We start from the raw sequence: 24,633 nt of genomic DNA on the forward strand, positions 1-24,633 counted from the left end.
TTCCCACATGGGTGTCAGGAACCCAGTGCCTTGAGCCATCACACTGCCTTCCAAGGTCTGCATTAGTGGGGAGTGGGAGTCAGAAGTCAGAGCTGGGAATCAAACCCATGTACTTAGACATCCCCAATGTGGGCACCTTGACTTCCAGGCTTAATGTTTACTTGCATTTCTTAATCGTTATTATATGTTTCATCTTCTTGCATGTCACTGTTTCGTGACTATTTGTCTTATTTTTCTTTTCTCTAAAACGTTTAATGTGTGCATTTGCCTCTTCAGTCTGAGACAGTTATACCAAAATATGCTGCTTTAAGTTCCAGAGCGCCTTTCTCCTAGACATTCATAAACACGCCTGCTGTTGTTGCTTTCCCTGTGTGTCTGGAGAGCCAGAATAATGTGCTATCCTTCTTCCCCAGCCCCACCCCACTGCCCTGGTGCACATGCTAACCAAGAACACATTCCAAGACCGGAGGTTAAAGTGAAAAGCCACCAAGACAGACTCCTTTAAAGATGCCAGATCAGTACATGCACATGTGTGCATCTGTTTCTTTCCTCCAGAGACTGAATTCAAATGAAGGTCAATGAATCAATGTGTAAGAACAAAGAACAGAGGGGCAGGTCCAGGGAGTTCCCAGTGGATTGCAGATTCTCGCATTTGTGGGATCCCGACTCTCCTGAAAATGAAGGCTGAAGGTCAAGGAGCCCTAAGTCAGCCCCTGCAGGGAGACAGACCCAGCCACGCAGGAGACCTGGACCCCAGCAAACAACCAGAGCTCCCCAGTGAAGTAAACCAAGGCTTTCATTTCTATACCCATCCAGATGCCCACCCATCGCCTCCCTGCTGAAGAACCCTGCACACAAGACAGAGACTGAAACCCAAAAGTCCAGTATCCAGCGGGATACACAGAAATGGCTCAGCGATGGAAAGGACTTTAAAAAATTCTAATCAGTACTCTCAAAGACATTTGAGAAGATACTTCAACCATAAAAGAAGAATAAGATTGCATTAAAGGCCACAATTAAGGGATGAAATAAACGTCTGGAGACAAAATGATTATCAAGCAGAAACTTCAGTGGAAAAAGATGAAAGGTAACACTAGACCAGAAAGCAGGAGGAAGAGGATAACAGGCACAGAACATCCACTAGCGCAGCTGCTGGCGGGCTGGAGCGTGCCGCAGACAGAAGCTAACAGTAGGAAACAAGAGTGAAACTGATTGCGGGAGAGGAGAGGCCACTGCAGCAAACGGGCTCCTGTTACACTGCGGTGTTCTTGCCGCTGCGCGCAGGTCACCCACTTCTTGTGACACTGTCTCCTGAAGTCAGCTAGCAGCATCACATCGGGGCCTCTGTGTTTTCAGGATTTCTACAACTTTCAAGGGACATGCCATTTTTAAAGAAATTTAAAATATGCTTGGAAATAGCCATTTTCGCTTTTCCTAAAAGGCTTTAATCATTAAAAGCACCAACATTCTTAGCACAGCAACCTTCTCCTCACAACCAACTTTCCCCTAACAGTCACCTTCCCACCACAGCCAACATCACCAATAGTCACCATTACTATCACAACTATCTTCACCATCACAGCCAACATCACCAACAGTCACTATCACAACCATCTTCATCACAGCCAACATCACCCACAGTCACTGTCACTATCACAGCCATCTTTACTACCACAGCCAACACCAACAGTCACCGTCACTATCACAGCCACCTTCATCATCACAGCCATAGTCACCTTCATCACCACAGCCAACATCACCAACAGTCACCGTCACTATCACAACCACCTTCACCATCACAGCCAACATCACCAACAGTCACCGTCACTATCACAGCCATCTGCACCATCACAGCCAACATCACCAACAGTCACCGTCACTATCACAGCCATCTTTATCACCACAGCCTTGTGCTCGCTTCAGCAGCACATATACATCACCACAGCCAACATCACCAACAGTCACTGTCACTATCACAACCACCTTCACCATCACAGCCAACATCACCAACAGTCACCATCACTATCACAGCCATCTGCACCATCACAGCCAACATCACCAACAGTCACCGTCACTATCACAACCATCTTCATCACCACAGCCTTGTGCTCGCTTCAGCAGCACATATACATCACCACAGCCAACATCACCAACAGTCACCGTCACTATCACAACCACCTTCACCATCACAGCCAACATCACCAACAGTCACCGTCACTATCACAGCCATCTGCACCATCACAGCCATAATCACTTTCAGGACCATAGCCCACCTCCACACAATAGCTACTTTCATGACCAAAACCAACTGCCTTTACCACAATGGCCAACATATCCCAAAACCAGCTACCTTTTACCACCATAGGTACCTTCACCATCACAGCCAGTGTCACCATCATGGTCACCACAGTTACCTGTACTACCACAGCCATCTTTACCACCAAGGCTACCTCACTGCCACAGCCCATATCATCACCACTCCCAGTACCACTCCTGTTGCCATTAGTATTATCTTTATTTTGACATGTTCATTTTATGGAGTGCAAACTTTTCCCCATCTCTAATATTTAATAGTATAAATAAGATTTCAGAAGACACACTGAATTTGCCAAAGTAGTCAGAGGAACACATTGAAGTTCTAATTTCAAAACACTTTAATTTATTCCTTAATATATATCCCAAATACAAATTGTTGTCCAACATTTGGCAAAAAAATGAGTTACTATATTTTAGGAAAGTAATGGTAAGATTAGTCTAAATCAGTGAGACTTTGCAAGAAAACACATAGAAAACACATGATATGTTCTACTTTGTGTTAGATAAAAATACGTGTTATTTCTAAAATGGTGTTGATCTTAATAATCTTTGTTTTCCCATTTTTTTTCCTGATTGTCTGTTGCTAAAAGTTCTCACGACAGCTGACTAGCCCTGGGCCTTGCTAGTGTCGAGCTAAGACTGTTCAAGAGCCATTGCTCTACATGGGCCAATGGTTTACTGTTAAGACAGCTGGTTTTCAGACTAGATTTGCTAACACTTCCAAAAAGCATTGGCTTCCTTGTTTAGAAAGAAACTTTCTGACATAATCATCATTAGTCATACACAGTTTATGATCAGCAGAGTTGAATGATATCCTGTTGCAATCTGAATATTTAACCAGTCAATATGATTTACACAGACTTCAAAAAGAATTCTGATGTTCAAACTTTCAAATTTTAAGTCAATATAGCATATTCACTTATCATCATGAATAAAGACAAAAAATACTGTGAAAGAAACCAGACCCCAGAGATTGCAAATTGTAGGATCCTCCTTCTAGGGCATTCTAGAATGGAAATTAAAAAAAAAAAAACACTGGTTTTTGGGAGCAGGGTTGTCTCAAAGAGGGCGTGAAGGAATGGGTGATGGAACTGATTCATATACTGGTGGAGGTGCGGTGGTAACACATAGAACTGTATACCTAAAAAGAGTATGTCTTCTTGTAGATAAATTTTACAGCAATAAAATCAACAAAACAACTCAGCACAGTAACCTGAAGATAAATAAGAGTGTAAAATACATGTATTCTTTACTTGTGTACCTAAAGACAGAAATGAAAGAAAGAAAACAAACACAACTTCCCCATCCAGAGACAGGTTCACTTCACCCACAGCCTCTGATCCGGTGAAGGCTACACGTTACCGTGGATACAAGCTATTCTTTCTTTTTGTGTGGTGCTTCTGAAATGATTAAATCCTGACTCCCATGCAGTGCAGGAGTAAACTCAGAAATATTCCAAGTCTCCCCAGGGTTTTTCATTTTTAGGAACTTGCCCATAATGTTTTCTTCACGAATGCATGAGAAACTGTGTGATGTTAGTGAACATGTCCTTAAGGGATTAAAAGAAGAAAGCTGAGAATGTTTTTTGGCTAAACCCGAGGGCCATGCTAAGATTTCCCACTGGTTCCAAAGTCATTCAGGATCTTTCTTTGTTTTTTTGATACGGAAATTATTTCCCAAACACAGACAGACTGCAACCCCTCCTCTCCCAGCCGACGTGTGTGTGAGACTATGAGTTTGTAATTTATGGCTTGGATAATGGGCGGACTGTGGGTAGGTTTTAAAATCGGGAGAATTCTCTGGGGGTGGGATTCAAAGGAGCAAGTTGTGGTAACTGATTTATGGCAGAAATATGGCTCTCAGAAAGCACATGTAAGATGTGTTGCCTCAGAGATCGGGAAAGGTTAACATCATGGCAGTCAGTGTGGATTAAGTGCGAAGGCCCGACTCATGCCTCCAAGCATCAGCTCTCACCTCCCTGCCTTGCTCTCAAACAGCCCAGAGCTCCCTACAGCCCCCGTACCAGTGTCTGCCACTGGGCCTTTGTCTATTTGTCCCCCATTCAGTAACTACATCTGATGATCCACCGTGTGTCTGTTACAGATTGGACTGTGCCTGTCCCCAGTCCAGGTGTTGAAGTCCTAACCTCTACCACCAATAGTGACCTTAGGCACACATGGGGTCATTGAAACATGGTGAAGGTGAGGTCATCCTGAGAAGGAGGGGGGACCCTAATCTGATGGGTGCCACCTTCTGATAAAAAGCAGAAATCTGTACACACACACACACACACACACACAGCCATGTGAAGATGAAGGCGAGTGAGAAAGTGATGTGACTATAAGCTAAGGAAGGCCAGAGAACACAGCACACCCCAGAAGCTGGGAGAGGCAGGGACCAGATGCTCTGTCACAGCCCTTCCAAGCAACCACTCCTGCTGACACTCAGATCTTGTACTAGAAGACTTTGGAACTGTGATACAATCAGTTTCTGTTGCTCAAACCAAACCAAATCACACTGAAAGAAAAAAATAAGCAAACAACTATAGTTAAGGCTGGTTTCCTACCAACAGTGAGACTCTGCACTTGTATCAGCAGTTCCAACAGCTAAATCCCCTCCCTGAAGAGGGCTGGGGCGCAGGCAGAGACTCGCTCCTTTGTGGACCAGGCCTGTGGCTCTCACTGCCTCAGTGCTGAAACCTAGCACGGGCTTTCTTGATGGAGTGGCTCATCCTCATGGCCTCTGATTTCTCCCCGATTTCAATCTTCAACAGCCTTAAAGGTTTCGCCGACTTCTAAAGCTGTTGGCGTCATCTTTTCCGGAGGAAAAGAGGGCCTGTTACTTGAAGCGTGGCGGCAGCGTGTGGGCTGGGGCTGGCGTCATGCTCTTTGGGGACACCCACAGACTGTCATCCTGGCAAATGCTCCCACACACACCCAATGTCGAGGCATATGGACAACCCCAGGAGCCCCACACGGCAGCTGTTCCAGCCATTTCCAAGTGCAGGGACCTGAGCAATGTCTTCAATGACATTTTCCTGGCTGGCTCTGACCTCTGAATCTCACTGATTAGTCTAACACACACTGTGAACATCAACTAGTGAGGACTCAAAGCCAGGACTCCAAAATTGCTTTAAAATAGTGAGAGATGTTTAAGGCGTAATTTCAGTGACTTGGTCATTGACTGCTCATTTTCCGATTCATGCCTCCTTTCTCTCTCCCTCCCTCTCAGTCCCTGTTCCCCTTAGGCTCAATGCTTCTCTAGTAGTCACCCCTAACTGCTAAGACAAAGTTTGCTGGCAATGCAAGCTTCCGATCTGAGAAAGGGGTAAATGTGACTGGGGGAATTTTTAAAAAATCCTATAAATTATTTAACTTCTCACTATCCTACTATAGTTCCCTTGTTTAAAAACAATCTTTTTTTTCCTTTCAGAAAATACTGGTTGGATTTGTACAGCCAGGGGGGTCATTTAAAAACACTCAGGTTTACGGCAGGTGTTCTGGTGCAGTGGGTTACGCTGCCATTTGGGATGCCTGCATTACACCCAGGAGTGACTGGTTTGAGTCCTAGCTACTCTGTGCTTCTAATCTAGCTGCTTGCTAACGTGCCCGGGAGTTGGCAAATGGTGGCTCAAGTACTGGGGTTCCTGCCATCCACATGAGATGCCCGTATGGAGTTCCTGGCTCCTGGCTTCAGCCTGGTCCAACCCCAGCTGTTGAAGACATTTGGAGAGTGAACCAGTGAATGGAAGAGTCTCTCCCTCTCCCTCCCACTCTCCCTGTCTCTCTCCATCTCCCCCTCTCTGTTTCCCTTTCTGTCACTCTTTCAAATAAATAACTAAATCCTAAATGTATTCATGTGTGATAAAGACATGTTTTACTATTCATAGCCCAAACACCCTCAGAACATCAAACATCAGTTGATGTTTTCAGGTACAAGCCCAGCGTGGATTCTACTCACCCAGGGCCAACACCCCAATTTTCCTCTCGCCTCAGCCTCATTCCCACAGGGCACATTCCTTTTCCCAGCCCCACAGTCCTCAGCATCCACCTCCGTTCTCACGAACGCCATGGAGTCCCATCTTTAGACTCAGCTTGCCTGGCCGAAGCCTGGCGCACTTCAACAAAAGCACGGCTGTTGCTCTGTTGCTCGAGTCACCTTTCCCCCAAAACCCTGGTGCTGCATCCACTCCCTCAACAAACACTTCTTAGATCCCTAGTCTGTCCAGAGACTCTGATTCCGTCCTACCTCTAGCCCGGCAGGAGTGGAAACAGTCTAGTTTACCTTATACTGGCCTGAAGGCACACAAGATAAACAAAGCCGCTTTGGCGAAATCGACTGTTCTGCTCTGTACCGTGATTAAAAGCACAGGCGATGGCCGGCGCCGTGGCTCAACAGGCTAATCCTCCGCCTTGCGGCGCCGGCACACCGGGTTCTAGTCCCGGCTGGGGCGCCGGATTCTATCCCGGTTGCCCCTCTTCCAGGCCAGCTCTCTGCTGGGGCCAGGGAGTGCAGTGGAGGATGGTCTAAGTACTTGGGCCCTGCACCCCATGGGAGACCAGGAGAAGCACCTGGCTCCTGCCATCGGATCAGCGTGGTGCACTGGCCACAGCGCACCGGCCGCGGCGGCCATTGGAGGGTGAACCAATGGCAAAAAGGAAGACCTTTCTCTCTCTCTCTCTCACTGTCCACTCTGCCTGTCAAAAAAAAAAAAAAAAAAAAAAAGCACAGGCGACACCAGTGGCAAGGATGGGCTGTCCGCTGGGCTTGAAGCGGCCATGCCACCTGCTAAGGCAATAACCCAGCCTGGACTAAACCCCAGCTGAGAACAGCCAGGGGCTCTTGCAGATAGATGTGAGGCTGCTGCCTGGGTGAAGACACGGGTCAGTGGCCAACATTTATCAACAAAGTGCAAGTGCCGCTTCAGCTGTGGCCAATTTAAGGAGCTTGTGTCACCTGTTGACATGGGCCCTCCAACCTCCTTTGGTTATAGCGCTCCAATCTCCACCTCCAATCAAACAGGGGACCTATGGAACATGTAGGGGCATTCCCGTGCCTTTTGAGCATGCATACCATGCCACCTCCCCAGATTTCCCTAAAACTTACTGAATAGGCGTAGCCTCCCCAGAAGCAAGGCCTGCAAAACTTGTAACTCTTGGCTGGTCGGGGAGCCTGTTTTTTGATCACCAGTTCCCCTTGCTGCTTGTTTGGAAAACCCAATAAATGCCTTTCTGCTGACAGCTCCAACCAATGTCTCCAAGTTTCCACTGGCGCTTCTTGCTAGACAAACACCCTTGGACAACCCACCTGGTTACAGTGATATTCCACGCACAACCTTTCAATCCCCTACTTTCTCTGCCTTTATTTCCTACCTCCAGGCTGCTGTCCTCCGCCTCATTTCTTTAGCTTGGTTTTCTTCCAGATTCAACCCTTCCACCCACAGTCATAAGCACTGTCCCTTTCTCTGGAGTTCATTACCGGTGTTTGTTTCTTCAAGTCTACCCTTGCCCGCATACAGCTGCCAAGTCACTTCCACTTAATACACGCACTCCTTTATCTAAACAAGGAGAAATTATACAGAGAGAGATCTGGGCTGGTACCTGCTGCATGCCTTGCATGGTTTGCTGCAGGAACTGCAGCTGCTGGTCCTTGGTGAGGTTTTCTTCCGTGCGAAAGAGCTGTTCTTTCTCCTGTTTGAGCAGCTCCACCTCGTTCCTGTAGGCATCCAGCTGCCAGCGAAGACTGTCATTCTCTTCCTTCAGGGCGTAGGCCTGCGCAGCCAGGGCTAAAGGACAAACAGAACGGGTGCCAGGTGAGAGCCCTTCCGGCAAAGGGGAGTCTCTCCCACCTTCCTAGCAGCTCAGAAACAGAACCGCGAGGCCTTCTTACCTGGGGGCTCCGTGTTTCTCGCTTAGTGTATGTTGCCTCTTTGGGGAATTTTATGTTTCCTATTTGTCCCATCTGAGGTATGAATGTTTCCTGTGGGCCCAGGACTAATTCTTTCCAGATTCTTACCTCTTGACCTCAACCCCTCGCAGAAACCGCTGTGTGTTGCTAGGTGAGGACAACATTCAGAACTCCAGGCAACGAGTCTTGCTAATGCTCGACTGTCCGCTCCCTTTCTACAGGGCTGCCTGTGGCTCCTAGGAGTGGGCCTTCCTTTCAGTGACCAGCGGGTCTGTAGACTCAGGCAGGAGCAGCAGCCCAGGGGACGGAGGGATTTAGAGGCACGCCATTCCTTCCTGCTCTACTACTGCAACACACGGCACAAATTCTATTCCACCTGTTTCACCAGTAGACTAACCTCTTCTTCCCTATGAAGACTGAGTGGTGACTCTCATACTCCCCCTGAAACCTACAATTCTCTAGGTGTAGACTGAGACTTCATCTGCATCTCCACCTTACTGAGAAACCAAGGCAGTGAGCTCAGGGCCTTACCCATCTCACAGCCGCAGAAACAGCAGAGACTGAACCAAAGGGAAGTGTGAAAAGCAAACCGGGGCTGATGATGGGGGAGCCCTTCCCCTAGTTTCCACCATGTCGCCCAACGGCCTCTCCAATAACAAGAGCTTGCTGGGCACCCGCGAGGTAAAAGACGCTGGACCCAGAGCCTCGCAGGAACCAACTCGGGCCCTCCACCAAGCCAAGATGTGGATGCTGTGCTGTGCCCACCTTCACAAAGGAGAGAAATGAGGCAGAGCAGTGTGATGACTGACCAATCCCATCAAGCAGCAGAAAGTCTTTAAACCCAGGCGGGCGGCACCTGTCTTTGCTCTCAGTTTCCGTGCTGCTGTCAGTTGGTGTGTCGCTGGTTCGTGGCACACTGTTCAAAGCCAGTCTCACATCAGTGTCCCCTTGCTGCTCTCACACAGTGTCCCCAGACATCCCCCCTCCCCAGGAAAATGAAGCAAGAGAAAATGAAGACAACCTTTATAAGCAAGAGAACAATGAAGGAAAACTTGAAGCGCTTATTACCATAAACTGCTTTAAAGTTATAAGTCTTGGTTGCAAGTCGAGGCTGTGGATGGAGACGACAGCACACCAGGCTCTTGGCACATACCATATCCAGGCACTGCTTCCCACACCCAGCATCGGAGGGCCAGATGGAGGCCAGCCTCCTGATGTTCTGCCTTCACACTAAGTGCAGGGTGACACGGCTTTACTGAGGTGCACGGAGACATCAGAGAGTTCTCTCCTCAAATAGGCAACACCAAATTATGCTAACTATCTTATAGTTGAGCGTTTGAAGGTATTCTACTTTGCAAAATGGCGATCTCTCCCCCCTCCCCATACACACTGAAACACTACTCATCAAACAGAACATACAATCAGAAAAGTTGTGATCATCAGGGACCAACCAGTCGACAAGCATGGACTGCACACTTTCCTATGCCCACACCTGTCGGGGCAATGCTGGATTTCAAAAAGAGCAGGAGGAATGCGCCTCCTCACTCAAGGAGCTTACAATGACATATTTAAAAGGAAACTAACACCTTCCAAGGAAGAGAGAACAGTGTGATGCCTGGCATAGAGTAAGCACCGACAATGTTGGCTGGGTGAATAAACAAGCTGGTGTCAGCTTCATGAAGAAGGAACGCATCTTGTAAGAGTTCCAAAGAGAGAGAAAAAGGAAGACTGCAGGGACAAGAGAGGGCTGCGGAAGAGGAAAACCCCAGGCATGGGGGCAGGGTGTCTCGGTCAGGAGCAAGAGCAGCAGTACGAGCCCAGGGGTGGACGCTGAAGAGAGAGCAGCTGGGGCGGGAAGAAGAGACGCTAGACCCCAAAGGCCAGTGTCTGCTTGGAGGCAGTGAGAGAGAGAGGAGCCATGTCCAGGGGGCGGGGGGTGGGGAGGGGAAAGGTACACTCAAGGAGCAGCCAACTGGGAACCACTGAAGGTTCCTGGGAAAGCGGAAGGACACAACAAAATTGGTGAGTTAGGCAGATCAGTTCAGCAGTGGTGCGTGGAACGGGCTGGAGGCTGGAAAGGATGAAGGAAGGGAATTTGCTTTGGTGTACGGGAGGGTACAAAGTCAAGCAGCAGCCAGTTCTCACAGTGCTCAGGGACGTACGCGTGAACTCACAGATGACCCCGAGCTGCTCAGGAGTGTATGCTCAGGTTTTCTCAACACTGTCCAGCCCAACTTCAGATCTCAGCTCCTGACAGCTTGGGTTACTGATCCGTAAGGAAACGCTTCTGAAGCTTCCTTTGAGAGTGGGATCCCTCAACGGGGCGAAAATCACCAAAAATGCAAATGACGAAAAAAGTGTTGGCACCACACGGGCACATTACTACATTTAGTAGCATTCAAAGACACTTAAGTCATTTCCTTAGGAAGCTCTATTTGGCCCTTTTTCAATTCAGAGTGGCATTTTTATTATCATAACTGATAGCAGGTGTTTGTGAAGAAATCGATTAGTATGCAGGGATGGAAATTACATTTTCCAAATGAATTGCATAGTCTGCAAGATATGCTGAAATCTGTGTAACAAAATGCAGGCAGCTATAAAGCATGTGCCAGCAACATTATCTAAATAAATTATCTGACCATGAATACATACAGGAAAGTGCACCAGCCATTATTTTAGGGACCCTCTTCTAAGCCTATGGAATGATACTGCTGAGAATTCTTATTCTTGGCTAAGTCAAGTGACCAGGGTGCCTGCCAAACAGGATACAATGCTATTCGAACTCCTGGAAGAGGAAAGTGATAGTATTACACACACGTAAAAACAACAGCTGCAACCCCCACCTCCCACCCTCCCAAAATCAGTAAATAAAAAAGAGAGAAAGAAAATCAATACCATAGCCAATCTCATCAACATTTTTATAACTGGGGCATATAACTGATTTACATTCCTGATTAAATGATTTCAAGCTTGATATTTACAGGAAAAAAAAAGTTGGGTTCTCACGAGGCAGTAAAATGGTTACCCGCTAAAGGGTGAGAAATTGTGGATCGACTCCACTTAACTGCAGGTCACCTGTGCATGGACATGACTCGGTGTCACACGGGAGCCCTGAGCCCTGGCCTGGTCCCCCACACAGGCTGCCTGGACTCATCCTCTAACAGACAAAATCCTAGGTGTATCTGACCTGGTGTAATGTCTCAGTGTATTAAAAATTCAAAACTCGGAAGGCCAACTCTTTGATTTCTCTGGTTCTTTCCAGGACACTGTACCCAATTAAAATTTCTTGAGAGAGGTGTCGCGCACTATTTTTTGTCCCTACAGAAAAGCTTATCCTTAAGAAACGGCATAACAAACCCACCATTCAAACAGGTGTGAGAATTAAAAACAAACTCCAGTGTGTGTGTGTGTGTGTGTGTGTTTGACAGGCAGAGTTAGACAGTGAGAGAGAGAGACAGAGAGAAAGGTCTTCCTTCCGTTGGTTCACCTCCCAAATGGCTGCTACAGCTGGCGCTGCGCCAATCCAAAGCCAGGAGCCAGGTGCTTCCTCCTGGTCTCCCATGCGGGTGCAGGGCACAAGGACTTGGGCCATCCTCCACTGCCTTCCTGGGCCACAGTAGTGAGCTGGACTGGAAGAGGAGCAACCGGGACAAAACCGGCGCCCCAACTGGGACTAGAACCCGGGGTGCTGGCACTGCAGGCGCCGGCCCAGTGTGCATCTTTTGGTAAGGATCCCTGAGGAGTGCACTGTGTTCCAAGAAACGGAACCTCCAGCTAAGAAACACCCACCATGGATGACCAATTTTCAGTTTAGAAAGGAGAGTACAGTAAGGTGCCTGAAAGTACAGCACACTGAACACAATTAAATCTTCCCTTGGTGACTTTTCAAAGGCACAGCTGAATCTTGTGGTGCCTTTAGATTATGGTTAATTAGTTCACTAATCAGTCATTTATTGAGAAACCACTGGAAAAAGCTGTAGCACACACAGGAAAGGTGAGGCCAGGGAGTCATGCATTTATAGTTGCTAAGAGCTTTGAAAAGCTTCTAGACACTGGATTTTTAGCATTGGGTCAAAAATGAAATAATAATGAAATAATGACATGGGAAAAATCTGTGAAACAAAGTTAATCCACATTTAAAAATTAGTACTAGGGGCCTGGCATTGTGATGTAGTGGGTAAAGCCATTGCCTGTGACATCAGCATCCCATAAGGGTGCCAGCTCAAGTCCCAGCGGCTCCACTTCTGATCCAGTTCCCTGCTAATGCACCTGGGAAAGCAGAGGAAGATGGCCCAAGTCCTTGGGCTGCTGCCACCCACATGGGAGACCCAGATGAAGCTCCTGGCTCCTGGCTTTGGCCTGGCCTAGCCCTGGCCATTGTAGCCATTTGGGGAGTGAATCAGCAGATAGAAGGTTTCTCTCTTTCTCTCCCTCCCCCCCACCCCCGATCCCCATCCCTCTCTTTCTCTGTAACTCTTTCCAATACATCAATCAATCTTAAAAAACAGTTAGTACTAGACCAGGAAAAACAAAGGCAACACTAGCATATGAGGACGGAATCACAGATCAAATTACATTGCTGAAGGAAAGGTTTCAAGTATCACAGCGTCTCGTTGCATCCTTTACTGGAGTCCATATAAACCATTATTCTTTATATTAATTATGGTCAGAATGACCTCCGCTGTCTCCTGTATTACTGTGTTTCCATGGGAACAGATAATGGCATGCTTAAGTTCTTTAAGTAAATAATCTGGTAAAAGCCTTGAAATCTCTCTCTTACCAGTCTGAGCCAGCCTCAGAAAAATAATTAGCAACATATGAAAAATGTAAGTTATTTTGGGTTATGTCCCAGTAAGCTGACAGTGTGTTAATATCTTTTTCATGCTCAGGCGAAATGTAGCCAAATAATAAGGCACTTTAACATATTGTTTCTAAGAGGATCTGCTCTTCTCCAGAACCGTTAGTCTCGGCGTCTTTGGGGAACTGTGTTTAGCAGTCTCCCCACACTTTGCAGGATGTCCTCCTGGGGTGCCTGGGCTACGCTGCTGAACAGTATGTTTCTTTCCCAAGCACAAAGAAAGTCTTTGGCAAGGATTTCATGGGCTGCTGCCCAGGAAGGCAGCTCACCATCAAGTTCAGCGCCCAGGAGGATGGTAATGGACTTGAGCCCCGGAAGCCATCCCTGTGGTCTCTGTGTGTCTTCAGGGACTCCTTCCTGTGCCTTGCCCATGCCCCCCAGTCCCCTTCAAAAGGCAGCTGTGGTCCCAGCCCTGGGGCTGGGGGACTCTCGCAGGGCCTGTGAATCCCTGTGTGGAGTGTCAGGTCTCCAGGCGCTCTTCCATGGCCAAGACCGCACGCTGCGTGCCCAGACTAGTGCCTCTCCTTGCACAGTCTGCGTGGTTCCCAGAGATCACTGAGTTGCCCCAGGAGGAAAAGGGGCCCGCACACCCCGAGTATCTGCCTTGGACTACTCTGGGCCCAAGTTACAATTTTTATTTTTTTTTTACAGTCACCAAAATTTGGGGACTCACTGACACAGCGGGTGGTGTTACTCTTAACTCAGCATTCCCTGAACAGTGGCCTGCACTAGACTCTCCTGGTGGGCAAATTAACACACACATCTGGGCCTTGCTCCTGGAGCTGCCACCTCGATGGGTCTGGGGTGAAGCCCAGCAATCTGCAATGCTTCTAGGGCCAGGTGGTGCTGACACGGCTGGTGTGGCGGTCTCACCAGAGGCCTTCTCCTCGCACGAGGTGCTTATTCTACATCCTGCTTCCCGAGCTGGGGCTGCGCTGGGCTCATTTGGACGAATACTTCTGAAAGAACCCCATGCTTGCCTTGTCATTCTGGTTGTATTCCTTGACCTCGTCTTGGCTGAAGCCCAGCTCCAGACCGCACCCATGTGGGGAGTCCTGTTCCAAGCCAGCACCCAGGACCCATGGCCCCAGCTCGGCCCCAGCTCTGCCCCAGCACTGTCCCGAGCACTGGACACGGCTCCATCTTCCCCCAACCCCAAGAGCAGTAAGAGTGGCAGTCGCAGCTGCCATGCTGTGGGTGCCAGGCAGGTGCTGTGTGGGCCATGTTATCTGCACCCTCTCACACTGGTGCAGGGTGTGCCTCTCAAACTGCCTTCACTGACCTAAGGTCCTCAAGGTAGCGTAGGCCCAACTGAATGCTTCAGCCCAAGGGTGGGGGATGCTAGGGACCCTACCACAGCCACTAGCTGCTTCCAAACAGGAGGAAACGTTTCATTTCCGGCTCTGCTGAGAAGTGGCTCTGCTGTGCAAGCAGAGAGGACAATTTCATTTTTGGAAAATGCATGCGTGTTTCCTGCAGGAGAAATCTGGGGAGGATCCAAGTGGAAGTCAACCTACCCTTCTGGAAGCCTTGAGGACTTGACTCAAACCAGAAAGAGGGCATCTGCCTTCCATCCTGCTGTGTCTCACCCCTGAAATGGCCATGATGACAACCACTGATGCCTGAGCTCATGAGCCTTGCTTGCTAACAAAGCTTAATGGGGCAGCCATTTGGTCTAGCAGCTAAGGCAACCGTGTCCCATGGCTCCACTCCTAGCTCCAGCTTCTTGTCAACGCAGGCCCTGGGAGGTAGCCATTGTGGGCTCAAGTAATTGGGTTCTTGTCTCCCTCGTAGGAGACCTCGATTGAGTTCCTGGCTCCCAACTCTGGACCTTCGTCCGTGCCATTTTGGTGATGGGAGCTTTTACTCTCTCAAATACATTAATTAAAAATGAGACTTCATTAAGCATTATGCCTAAAGACTCAGGCTCATCTAGGAACTCCCGAAGAAGCAACTGTACAGTGCTTCTGCCATGCACCTGAACCACGTCTGATTTTCTAAGTGTTGTGCTTTTAGTTCAAAGAAAGAGGACAGACGCTCCTCTTCCTAAAGAGTTCTGTGCCCTGGGTCTCCTCTCAGCGTGCTGAGGGGGGCCAGAGATGGGGATCAGCACCCTCACCACCCGCCAGGAGACCAAACAAAGGCTGTAGGGTCTTCAGGGTGCTCTAAGTGTCAGAGTCCCCAGAGGCCAAGCCCTGAGCCGAGAGCATTGTGTCATGTCTACTTGGCAGCCCGTCTGCTGCTACCCAGCACTTACACTACCAACAACATTCAATTGATCTGTTTCTCAGTGATACCTGTGTCACCACTGAAGCAGCAATCTTCCTCAAATTGCTCATGGAAATTCCTTCTGCTACATTTTTGCAGGATTATTATTATTACAACTTAGCATTGACATAGCATTTTATATTTGCAGTGTGTATTATAGTCTGCACATTAGCTATTATTAGGGAGAGCTAAACAGACGCACAAGGCAGTGTCTATTTCCAGCCTTGTGTGAGGGCAGTGGAATAAGGGTAATTTGGGGAAGGCAGGGAAGCGGGATCCTGTTATTATAATGGCTTCAACGTGAGTCTTGGAGGCGCAAATGGCAGCAGGTGACTCCGAGGGGCTCGGGGGGAGTCCTCAAGCTTCCTTCCACATTGTCTTCCTGACCAAGCAGTCTGCCCCAATGGTGCTGGGCGGCTGACAGCACTGAGAATTCGCATGACTGCCTTATCACTTCCGCCACGACATGCTTATCCTTAGACACCTCCCGCAGCCGCCCCCGGCTTCCTCGGAGGAAAAGGAGCAAAGCCAAGAGGCATGCCCACTTCTCCCAATAGTCTGTCATTTAAAGCGTCACCGAAGGATGCTCTGCTGGGTGGGGAAGGGCGCAGTGGCTTCCAGCCCAGTGGCAGGGAGGGGCAGCACAGAGGGGCCCTGCCCACAGTGCTCCTGGCCAGCAGAGGAAGGGGGCAGGGAGGCCTTCTGGCTGGGAAATGAGAGTTGGTGGGGAGGCAGGTGGTTCTTTCTGGAAGAAGATGGGATGGGGCTGGGCCTTGAAGTCGGACTCACACTTAGAGAAGCTGAGGGGAAGCAGGCACTGGGGGCAGGGGCATTGCACAGGGGCACCTGCCCTGACCAGGGACCCAGCCGTGCCCAGGAGAAGGTGCCAAGGCTGGCAGGGCAAGATCAGCAGAGGGACAGGGAAGAGGCTGGCTTCTTAGAGAGCCCCAAAGCCAGGCAGGACGTATAAAAAGAACAGGGGGTGGAGGGCATTTGTTCCCCACTCTCTTTACTTTAGGTTACATTTCACTTTGGTTTTTCACTTTCAATCCGTTGGTCAATTTCTAAGACATACAGTGAGGCTTTGGAGATTCTGTCTCAGGGCAGCCAGCCATGGTTGAACCAGTGGAGATCACCAAATGACACTGGCTTCTAGGAACAGCAGCCCCTCGCAGGGGTTGCAGGTGCCCTCGGACGGCACACCTCCCCCGCACAGTGCCCTACACACCCTCCCACTACTGGGTTTTCTTTTGTGTCACTTCACCCTAACTAGTAGTTGTTCTTGTCCAAAGAGAGAAGCATCTCTGTTTCTTAAACAGGAGTGATGCTGTGGTGTAGTGGGTAGAGCCACCGCCTGCGATGCTGGCATCCCATATGGGCACTGGTGTGAGTCCCGGCTGCTCCACTTCCAACACAGCTCCTTGCTAATGCACCTGGGAAAGCAGTGGAGGATGGTCCAAGTGCTTGGGCCCCTACACACACATGGGAGCCAGCTTTGTTCTGGCCCAGCCATGGCTGTTGTAGCCATATGGGAAGTGAACCAGCAGATGGAAGACCTCTCTCTCTCTCTCTCTACCTCTCTCTGTAACTCTGCCTTTCAAATATGTAAATAAATAAATATTATTTAAAAAGAAAACAAAATAACACTCCCATACCTGATTCATACACATGTATGCACACATACATGTGTGTGCACCAGTGTTTCTACCACATACAGTAAGGGGAAACTATGGAACATGAACTGAAGCCTGACCCAGCCTGCAAGTGTGTGCTCAGGTCTAGGCACTGCTTCCACCAAGGAATACTGCTCTTCCACAAAGCCTTTATTTTCCAGCACCAAATACCTGAGACAGCACCGATGAGTTGAATAGGGGATTTTCCATTACTTGCACCTTGTGAAAACCCTAACTATGCAGCTTGGTGAGTGGGAGCCAGCACTGTGCTCTTGCATTTGGGCTGTCTGAAGTCTCATCCCTCCTGCTGTCCTTGTCACCAACACTGAGACTGGTTTATGGACACGCATTTGTGGCTGGCACTGGGACAGAAATCATCTCACCATCTTAGCATGTTGGACTGAGGATGACACTGGTACAAGCAACCGGCTGGGCTCGCCAGGCGAGGTATCTGAGCCACCCTGAGGGCTCTGGGATGAGAAATCCTGGACCCATTCCAGACCCTCTGACTTGGAGATGCTGCAAGGGGCCCAGGGCATGTGCATCCCAACAAATCTCTAGGGTGATCCTAACACATGCTCACATTTTGTAACCACTCCCCTAGCCTTTCTCTCTTTTGGGACTGCTTCCCATTTCCTAATACTTTCTCCCTGCCTTGTCCATGATTATTATTATTATTATTATTATTATTATTATTTCTTTGGCACCTGGCTTTTTCAGTCTTTCCCCCCAGCTACTCCATTAGCGAGAGCGCCTTCTCCTCTCCGGCCTTTACCCTCCGTGGCTTCTTGGCGTCCCTGCCTTCTGCGGTGTCTGCTCGCATTCCATCCATCTATCCAGCCGTGCCTCTCTGAATGCTACTGACGGCCTCTCCTGGGGTGATATTGGGACTGAATGCTTTCATAAATCCTCCAGGCAGCGTCTCCAGAACACACTGTTCTGATCTACTAGGTGTTGGCGCGCATTCCTTTTCTTCGCAGCCGTATTTCTGGGCAAAGTTTCTGCTGTGGCAGCTTTGTGGCTGGTGCCCAGGGGAGGCCAGGCTGAGCCTCTGGAACTAATCACCCTTGACCAGGGGCCCCCTGACCAGCTCTCTTGACTGTGGGAGAGTTGCTCAATGTCACGGGCTCTTCTGCTTGGCAAGAGCCCAACATACCTGCTTCCCTCTTCCCACTGATGGATGAGGAAGCCGTCCTTGGCAGGTTTCCTGGAGACAGAGCCAGGCAGGGACTCTGTGCCTGGCTCGCATCGCGGTTTTCTATATTAGGTCACTCTCTTTCCCCAACCAAACCACCCTTTATTTTCCAGTTACCCAGGGGACACTCCTAATGCACCTGACACAGAGCTGATTAGAGGACTCCTCCACCTGGGTCTCCCATGCTGGACTGAAACCACCTCACTCTCAATCCTGTTACAGACGGTGGGTTTCAGTTCTATGCGCATCAGAATCACCAGAGCAGGACCTGAGTAGCCCAGCTGTGTGGACATTAGCCCCCAGGGCCTGGGGGTTTGTATAGTTCCCCAGGTCAATCTTGTACACAGCCCAGCCTGTGAGTTGCTCACCGAGACCTCTTGCTCACCAGTGACAGTTCCCCACAGTGCCAGAGAACCGGATCTTTGCAACATGCCGTGAATTCCTTCACTGGCTGTCTCTCACAACATCATCCAGGTTTAAAGCTCTCTTAGGATGAACCCAGCATCACCGCCACCAGGCTCAGAGAAGGGGTGGCATTTTCTGAGGCTGACTGGGAAGGAAACTGACATCATGCTGAGGGTGGGCTCTGGCCTCACTTCTCCAGCGTGGCCTTCAGCGCCCAGGGACCTGGGTTCTCCCCCTGGAAGGCTCCTTTCTCACAGCCATTCCTCACCATCCTGACGGCCCTCTCCTCCAAAGAGCGCCGGAGTGACCTCTGTGGTCCTCTGGCAGACCCTGGCAGTGGGAAGGAACCATGACCAGGAGCCCTAGTCTTCTGCTCAGGATCCTCGGTATTTCACCCACATTCTTCAGCTGGATACATTGCCTCACTGCTTGTTCTCAGCCCTGGAGTTTGAGTGCTTCCCAATCCTGGCTCCACAAATTCAGCATTTCTTGTCTCCAAGTCCCTGGGCAGGGAGAATGCGTGTTTTTTATACACTGGATGGCCAAATTATGGCAATTCTTCCTTGGGAGAGAGTGTTCAGACATTAAAATACTCCAAAAGAGCCAAGAAACACCCCCAAGCAGTTTTGCTTTGCTCATTAAAATGATTTGTTTGGAGTTTCTGATGAGAATCATTTTCCAGGTAGCACTGTTTTATTCTTCCTAGCAGCTCCTTACAAAGTCCTTGCAAGTGCCCAAGCGTCAGTTAAGTGCTATTAATCAAACTCTAAGTGCTTTGAAGCAGCTCTGCCTCACTCTCTCTCTTTTTTTTAATTGAGAAAAAGAGCTGTTTGGGTAAGTTTATGAGGTGACCTGGATTGAATTAAGGAGGTCGGTGATGGGACAGGCTTCAAACCCATGTTCAACGATTTTCAAAAAACGCCTTCCTTCCAATCAAGCAGGAATTAGCATGAAATGTCTCGTTTCTGAAAGGTTACGAGGAGTCCCCTGAGAAGGCAGCTCTCCTGCTCTCGCTTTCTTTTGTGCATGAGAGGGAAGGCACTGCGGATGGCTTTACGGAACATGCTTTGTGAACACGGCACTGACCATCCAGTGTCAACTATGGTATTCCTTAGGAGCCTGAATGTTATACAGAAGGAGAGAAATGTCCAATTTAAGCCTTAGTTTCTGTTTCAAAAAGCTCAAAGATCTAACAACTTTCAATTAGTAAAAAAAATTTAAAAATCGAGATATATTTTCCAGGTACAACCTAGTTCTGGGGAAAAGGTTGCAAGCATTAGCTAACTCATTTCGTTGCTCCTCTTGCTCTTGGCTTTACTCCTTAGCTTGCTACAGGCCCTGGAGTTTTTACGACCCGGAAGATCTCACCCTTGTTGCCCTGTGGAGTAATACGTGGGGTCTCTGACAAGTAGCGATGGGGCAAGGTTCCTGAACCATGGCGGCCAGACACATGGAGTAGTTTGGGGGCTGGCGGGTGTTCTGCAGGAGCCGCTGTCTTAAGAGGAGCACCAGCCACGATGCCTGGCATCCCCTATTTCTGCTCCCAGCAGCCTCAGGGGTTGGGCGGGCATGGACTGTGTACAGGAGGGAGGCAGAGGCATGGCTGAGAGGAAGAGAAGGGGCTCCGGGGCCAGACAGGAGCTGTGAGACTTGGGGCAAGTGACCGACCCTCCATGGGACCACAGGGGCCTCATGTGGATAACACTTAATCATTACTGTGAGGATTAAACACCGTGGAGCTTCAAAAAGCTCTCAGAGATATGGAATTAAAAATCAGTGCATTTTGTGCAAGGTATTTTTTGAAATCTATGTGTTGGGTTTTTTTTTTTTTTTCTAATGCAGATTCCATGAACTTGTTGAAGATGCTTCCAAGATAACAGATTTTTTTCTTCTTTTTCTTTATTGATACAAAGGACAAACAAAAAACCTCCCAGAAGATTAAACTTTAGGTTTTCTGACTTTCAATTTTCTATCTGTTCATCTAACAAATTCCTGTCTACCTACTGAGTACAATGCGATGGGCAGGGCATCTGGAAGGGAAGACATACTAAACTGATCTGCAAGGAACGTGTCGGGTGGAAGATCCTCCGATCTCAGCATCTGATCACGGCTGTCTACAATAGACATGCACAGCTTCCCTAGGGCCGACCAGACTCGGATGCGCACATCTCCACGATGTCTCAGAAACCCCTTGCTCTCACAGTTCTTTACCTTAGGGTCTATCTGCCAGCTGTCGCTGTGACTTTTGAGAGTGCAGAGAACAGAGACTGTGTGGCCCCAGGAGCCGATGCTTGTCCAGGAAAAAGGAGAACTGAGGCTATACTGCCAGGACTTTCCGTAGTTGATAAGCAATGCAATTTGATCAATGACTGAGTCTCAACTAATTGCTTAAGACTTCATTGTCCCCACCCCCCACCTTTAATCTGGCACTGCAAGACACAGGATCTACTCCTATACACACTGCAAAAATTCACTAAGTTTTTATTATTTGAATTCTATTACTGCTTTGTAGTATGCCGTTGCTCAGGTTGACTCTTGGCAGCAAAGAAATGGCTGGTTCTAGGATACTCAGATTATAGAAACTACGCAAGAAAAATGTAGTACCACAGGGAGGGACACTTCACCAGCAGCTGACTGGTAAATCAGCAGAACAGAATCTCTCATCCTGCTATCAAAAGATAGGCAAAATGCATGGCGTAGATTACGTAGATTATGCCTGAAAACTTGTGACCACACACAAAAAGTCACACATGCCCAATATGAACTCGCAGTATTTACAAATATCCAACAACTCAATTAATGCTGGGGGTACCCAAATCCAATTTTTCTCCTTAATGCAGAGCATTGAGAAGATATTACTTCCACAAAACGTCCCTGAGTCTGCGGATCTGAGTGTGACTGATGTTTCTGTGGATGCTGTCCCTCAGATTTTTATTTGTAAGATATATGAGGAGGTACAGCTCATAAAGAAAAGCCTTGGGAACAGGGAAACAGGGAGAACCATTTCAATAAGTCTTGAAATTAGATGGGAAGTCAATAAACTGATAATCCCGAGGCAGGCTTTCCTGGGCCCCGGGGGGCACAGAAAACATGGGATCACATTGTAGCTCAGACCACTTCAGCTCAAACAGCAAATCCAGGCCTATGTTCTGAGAAATGTCTTCTTTTTCTCCTTGGTCTATCTGCAGAGTTAGGAAAGGCAGCATGTGGACTTTGAAGGAGTGTGCGGCCGACAACGGACACCCGTGACAAGGCACTGCTCAAGCCCCGTCTACTTCACTCCCTCAAGGCATTTCTTCCTCTTGCCCAAAGTCATACAGTGGCCTCTGCTTTGAAGAAACAAGTATCACTCAACTATAGAAGGGTTTAGGCCAATTTCCTGCACATTTTTAAAGCTGGTATTTCTGTTGGAATAGGCTTAAAAACACCCAGTTTACTGGGTGTGCAGACTATGTTGAAGCAAATCTCTCTCTCTCTCTTTTTTTTTTTTTTGGACAGGCAGAGTGGACAGTGAGAGAGACAGAGAGAAAGGTCTTCCTTTGCCATTGGTTCACCCCCCAATGGCTGGTGCACTGCGTCCGGCGCACTGCGCTGATCTGAAGCCAGGAGTCAGGTGTTTATTATCCTGGTCTCCCATGGGGTGCAGGGCCCAAGCACTTGGGCCATCCTCCACTGCACTCCCGGGCCACTGCAGAGAGCTGGACTGGAAGAGGAGCAACTGGGACAGAACCTGGCGCCCCAACTGGGACTAGAACCTGAAGTGCCGGTGCCGCAGCAGAGGATTAGCCTATTGAGCCGCGGTGCTGGCCGAAGCAAATCTCTTTTCTAATAAGTAGAAAATACAGAAAATTCTAAGAAGGCTAGGTGTTAAGCCCTGGTCTGCTCTGGATTAACATTCTAAGGGGATAACTGTCTCTAGCCGACCTTTGCTCCCAAATGGCATCATGGTTCCATGCACCCAGCAGACACTCAAAACACTTGGTTGATTTTCTTGGTTACTGACTCTTATGATGTCACTTAAAGCATTTAAGAGACATTCTGGAATTTTTTCCCCATAAAATTCAGTGGTGCCAGAGAAAGGTCATTAGCCTGGAAATAAGGAAGGTAGAGTTTAATTCCAGACTTTCCACTTCCTGTCTTGAACACATGGGACTCTGTGTTCCTATTTATTTAAAAAGGAGGAGGTTAGGCAACATTTTTAAGGCTTCTTTTATATATAAAGAGACTCGTCATTGCCAACGTCTGGGTGAGAACTCCATGTTTGCTGTCTGGTTTAGACCTTGAATTATTTCTTGAATCCTCCCTTTAATAGTTACGCAAATATGATTAGCCCTTGGAATAGGAAACTAGGATGCCACGGTCTGGGAAGGTAGGTATATTATGTTTGGCAAGTTAAATGTAGAAGTTCTCTAATTTAGTGCAAGAGAAGAAATTCAATGAGGTTCCATCATCTAATACCAGTTACTATTTGTTACTACTTTTGACTTTACAGATTGCTTGGAAATGGCCAGGTATCAGTCCCCAGCTGGCATTAATTTTGTCACAGATCCTCCTAGGAAAATTTTTTAAAGTTTCCTACAGTATTGTCAAAACAATGGGCCGGCGCCGCGGCTCACTAGGCTAATCCTCCGCCTTGCAGTGCCAGCACACCAGGTTCTAGTCCCGGTCGGGGCGCCAGATTCTGTCCCGTTGCCCCTCTTCCAGGCCAGCTCTCTGCTGTGGCCAGGGAGTGCAGTGGAGGATGGCCCAAGTGCTTGGGCCCTGCACCCCATGGGAGACCAGGATAAGTACCTGGCTCCTGCCTTCGGATCAGCGCGGTGCACCGGCCGCAGCGTGCTGACCGCAGCGGCCATTGGAGGGTGAACCAACGGCAAAGGAAGACCTTTCTCTGTGTCTCTCTCACTGTCCACTCTGCCTGTCAAAAAAAAAAAAATGCATATAAGCATGTGGTCATGTGAACATCTTTCAACTACACAAAGAAGAAAAAACAAAAAGCACCTTTAACTACATCAGAGATAATTACTTTGAATATTCTGACCCTTAAAGATTTCCCCATGTAAACTGTGAACATAAACCACACATACACACACACACACACGTGCACGCACACAGAGTGGAATTATCTGCTTATATTGATTTGTAACTGGTTTTATCATTCAGCAATATATTGAAAGCTTCCCTCCTGCCATTCTATAAGGGTACTCCAAAATATTCATGGAAAAGCAGAATTGAAAGAGAATGTACATTTTCTATGAGCTGTTTGAAGACCCCTCATACAATCTTCTGAAACATTGCATTTTTTCCCAAGATTCCTCATGGGTGGGCTGTTATCAACACCCTGGTACTGAATATTTACATGTTTCTAAAGTAATTCTGAGAAGTGAAAATTTAGGCAATTGCTTCAAGCTGCAGAGATTACCCAACATGCCCCAGGTTAAAAAGCAAGGGTCTCTGGCACAAAGCAACTCTGGAAGTTAGGGTGGGCTCACTGAAGAACCAGCAACACCTGCCAAAGCACTGCCTTCAGAGACCCTGTCTTGCACCTTTGCCCAGCCAGGTTTCCCCCTACTCTCTGCGGGTCACGGGGAGCCTAAATTAAATAGTGACCTTTTCCAGCAACTTCCACGAAGGCTTCTCACCTTGTGTCCAGGAACTGGGGGAGGAGTCCCTGGGCACTCAGTCTCTTTCTGAAATAGAGGGCGTTCAATCAAGTGAAAGAGAAGAGTCTCAATGCCACTTAGATACAGGAGAGCTCACTATAGTCAAAAAATCTGTATTATTATGAACTTCCATTTCCAGGGCTTCTAAGTATGAGATAAGTATCATATAATGGCAAGTGGAATTTCTGAGAAAAGGAACAAAGTAATTACTTCTCTGAATTCCATTTCCCAGTAGTTATGTGGTCATTAACTCTGCATGGCCAGCTGGAATTCTACAAGACATACTTTCATCAAGGGATAATAGCTTTATGTCACCAACTGTACTTTGATGAACACTCCAAAAACAAAAGG

At 48.2% G+C, this 24,633-nt stretch overlaps 1 protein-coding gene across 14 annotated transcripts in view; it reads right to left on the bottom strand.

Annotated features, from left to right (window-relative positions):
- ENOX1 (ecto-NOX disulfide-thiol exchanger 1) overlaps window positions 1–24,633 on the bottom strand; it is a 603,118-nt gene that overhangs the window by 69,352 nt on the left and 509,133 nt on the right. For all 14 annotated transcript variants that reach the window (XM_051850654.2, XM_051850652.2, XM_070048766.1 and 11 more), the window contains one exon: window positions 7,917–8,101. In XM_051850654.2, coding sequence (XP_051706614.1) covers window positions 7,917–8,101 — 185 coding nt within the window. The remainder of the gene's footprint in view (window positions 1–7,916; window positions 8,102–24,633) is intronic.

Source organism: Oryctolagus cuniculus, chromosome 9, assembly GCF_964237555.1.
Source record: "Oryctolagus cuniculus chromosome 9, mOryCun1.1, whole genome shotgun sequence".
NCBI classification, from domain to species: domain Eukaryota; kingdom Metazoa; phylum Chordata; class Mammalia; order Lagomorpha; family Leporidae; genus Oryctolagus; species Oryctolagus cuniculus.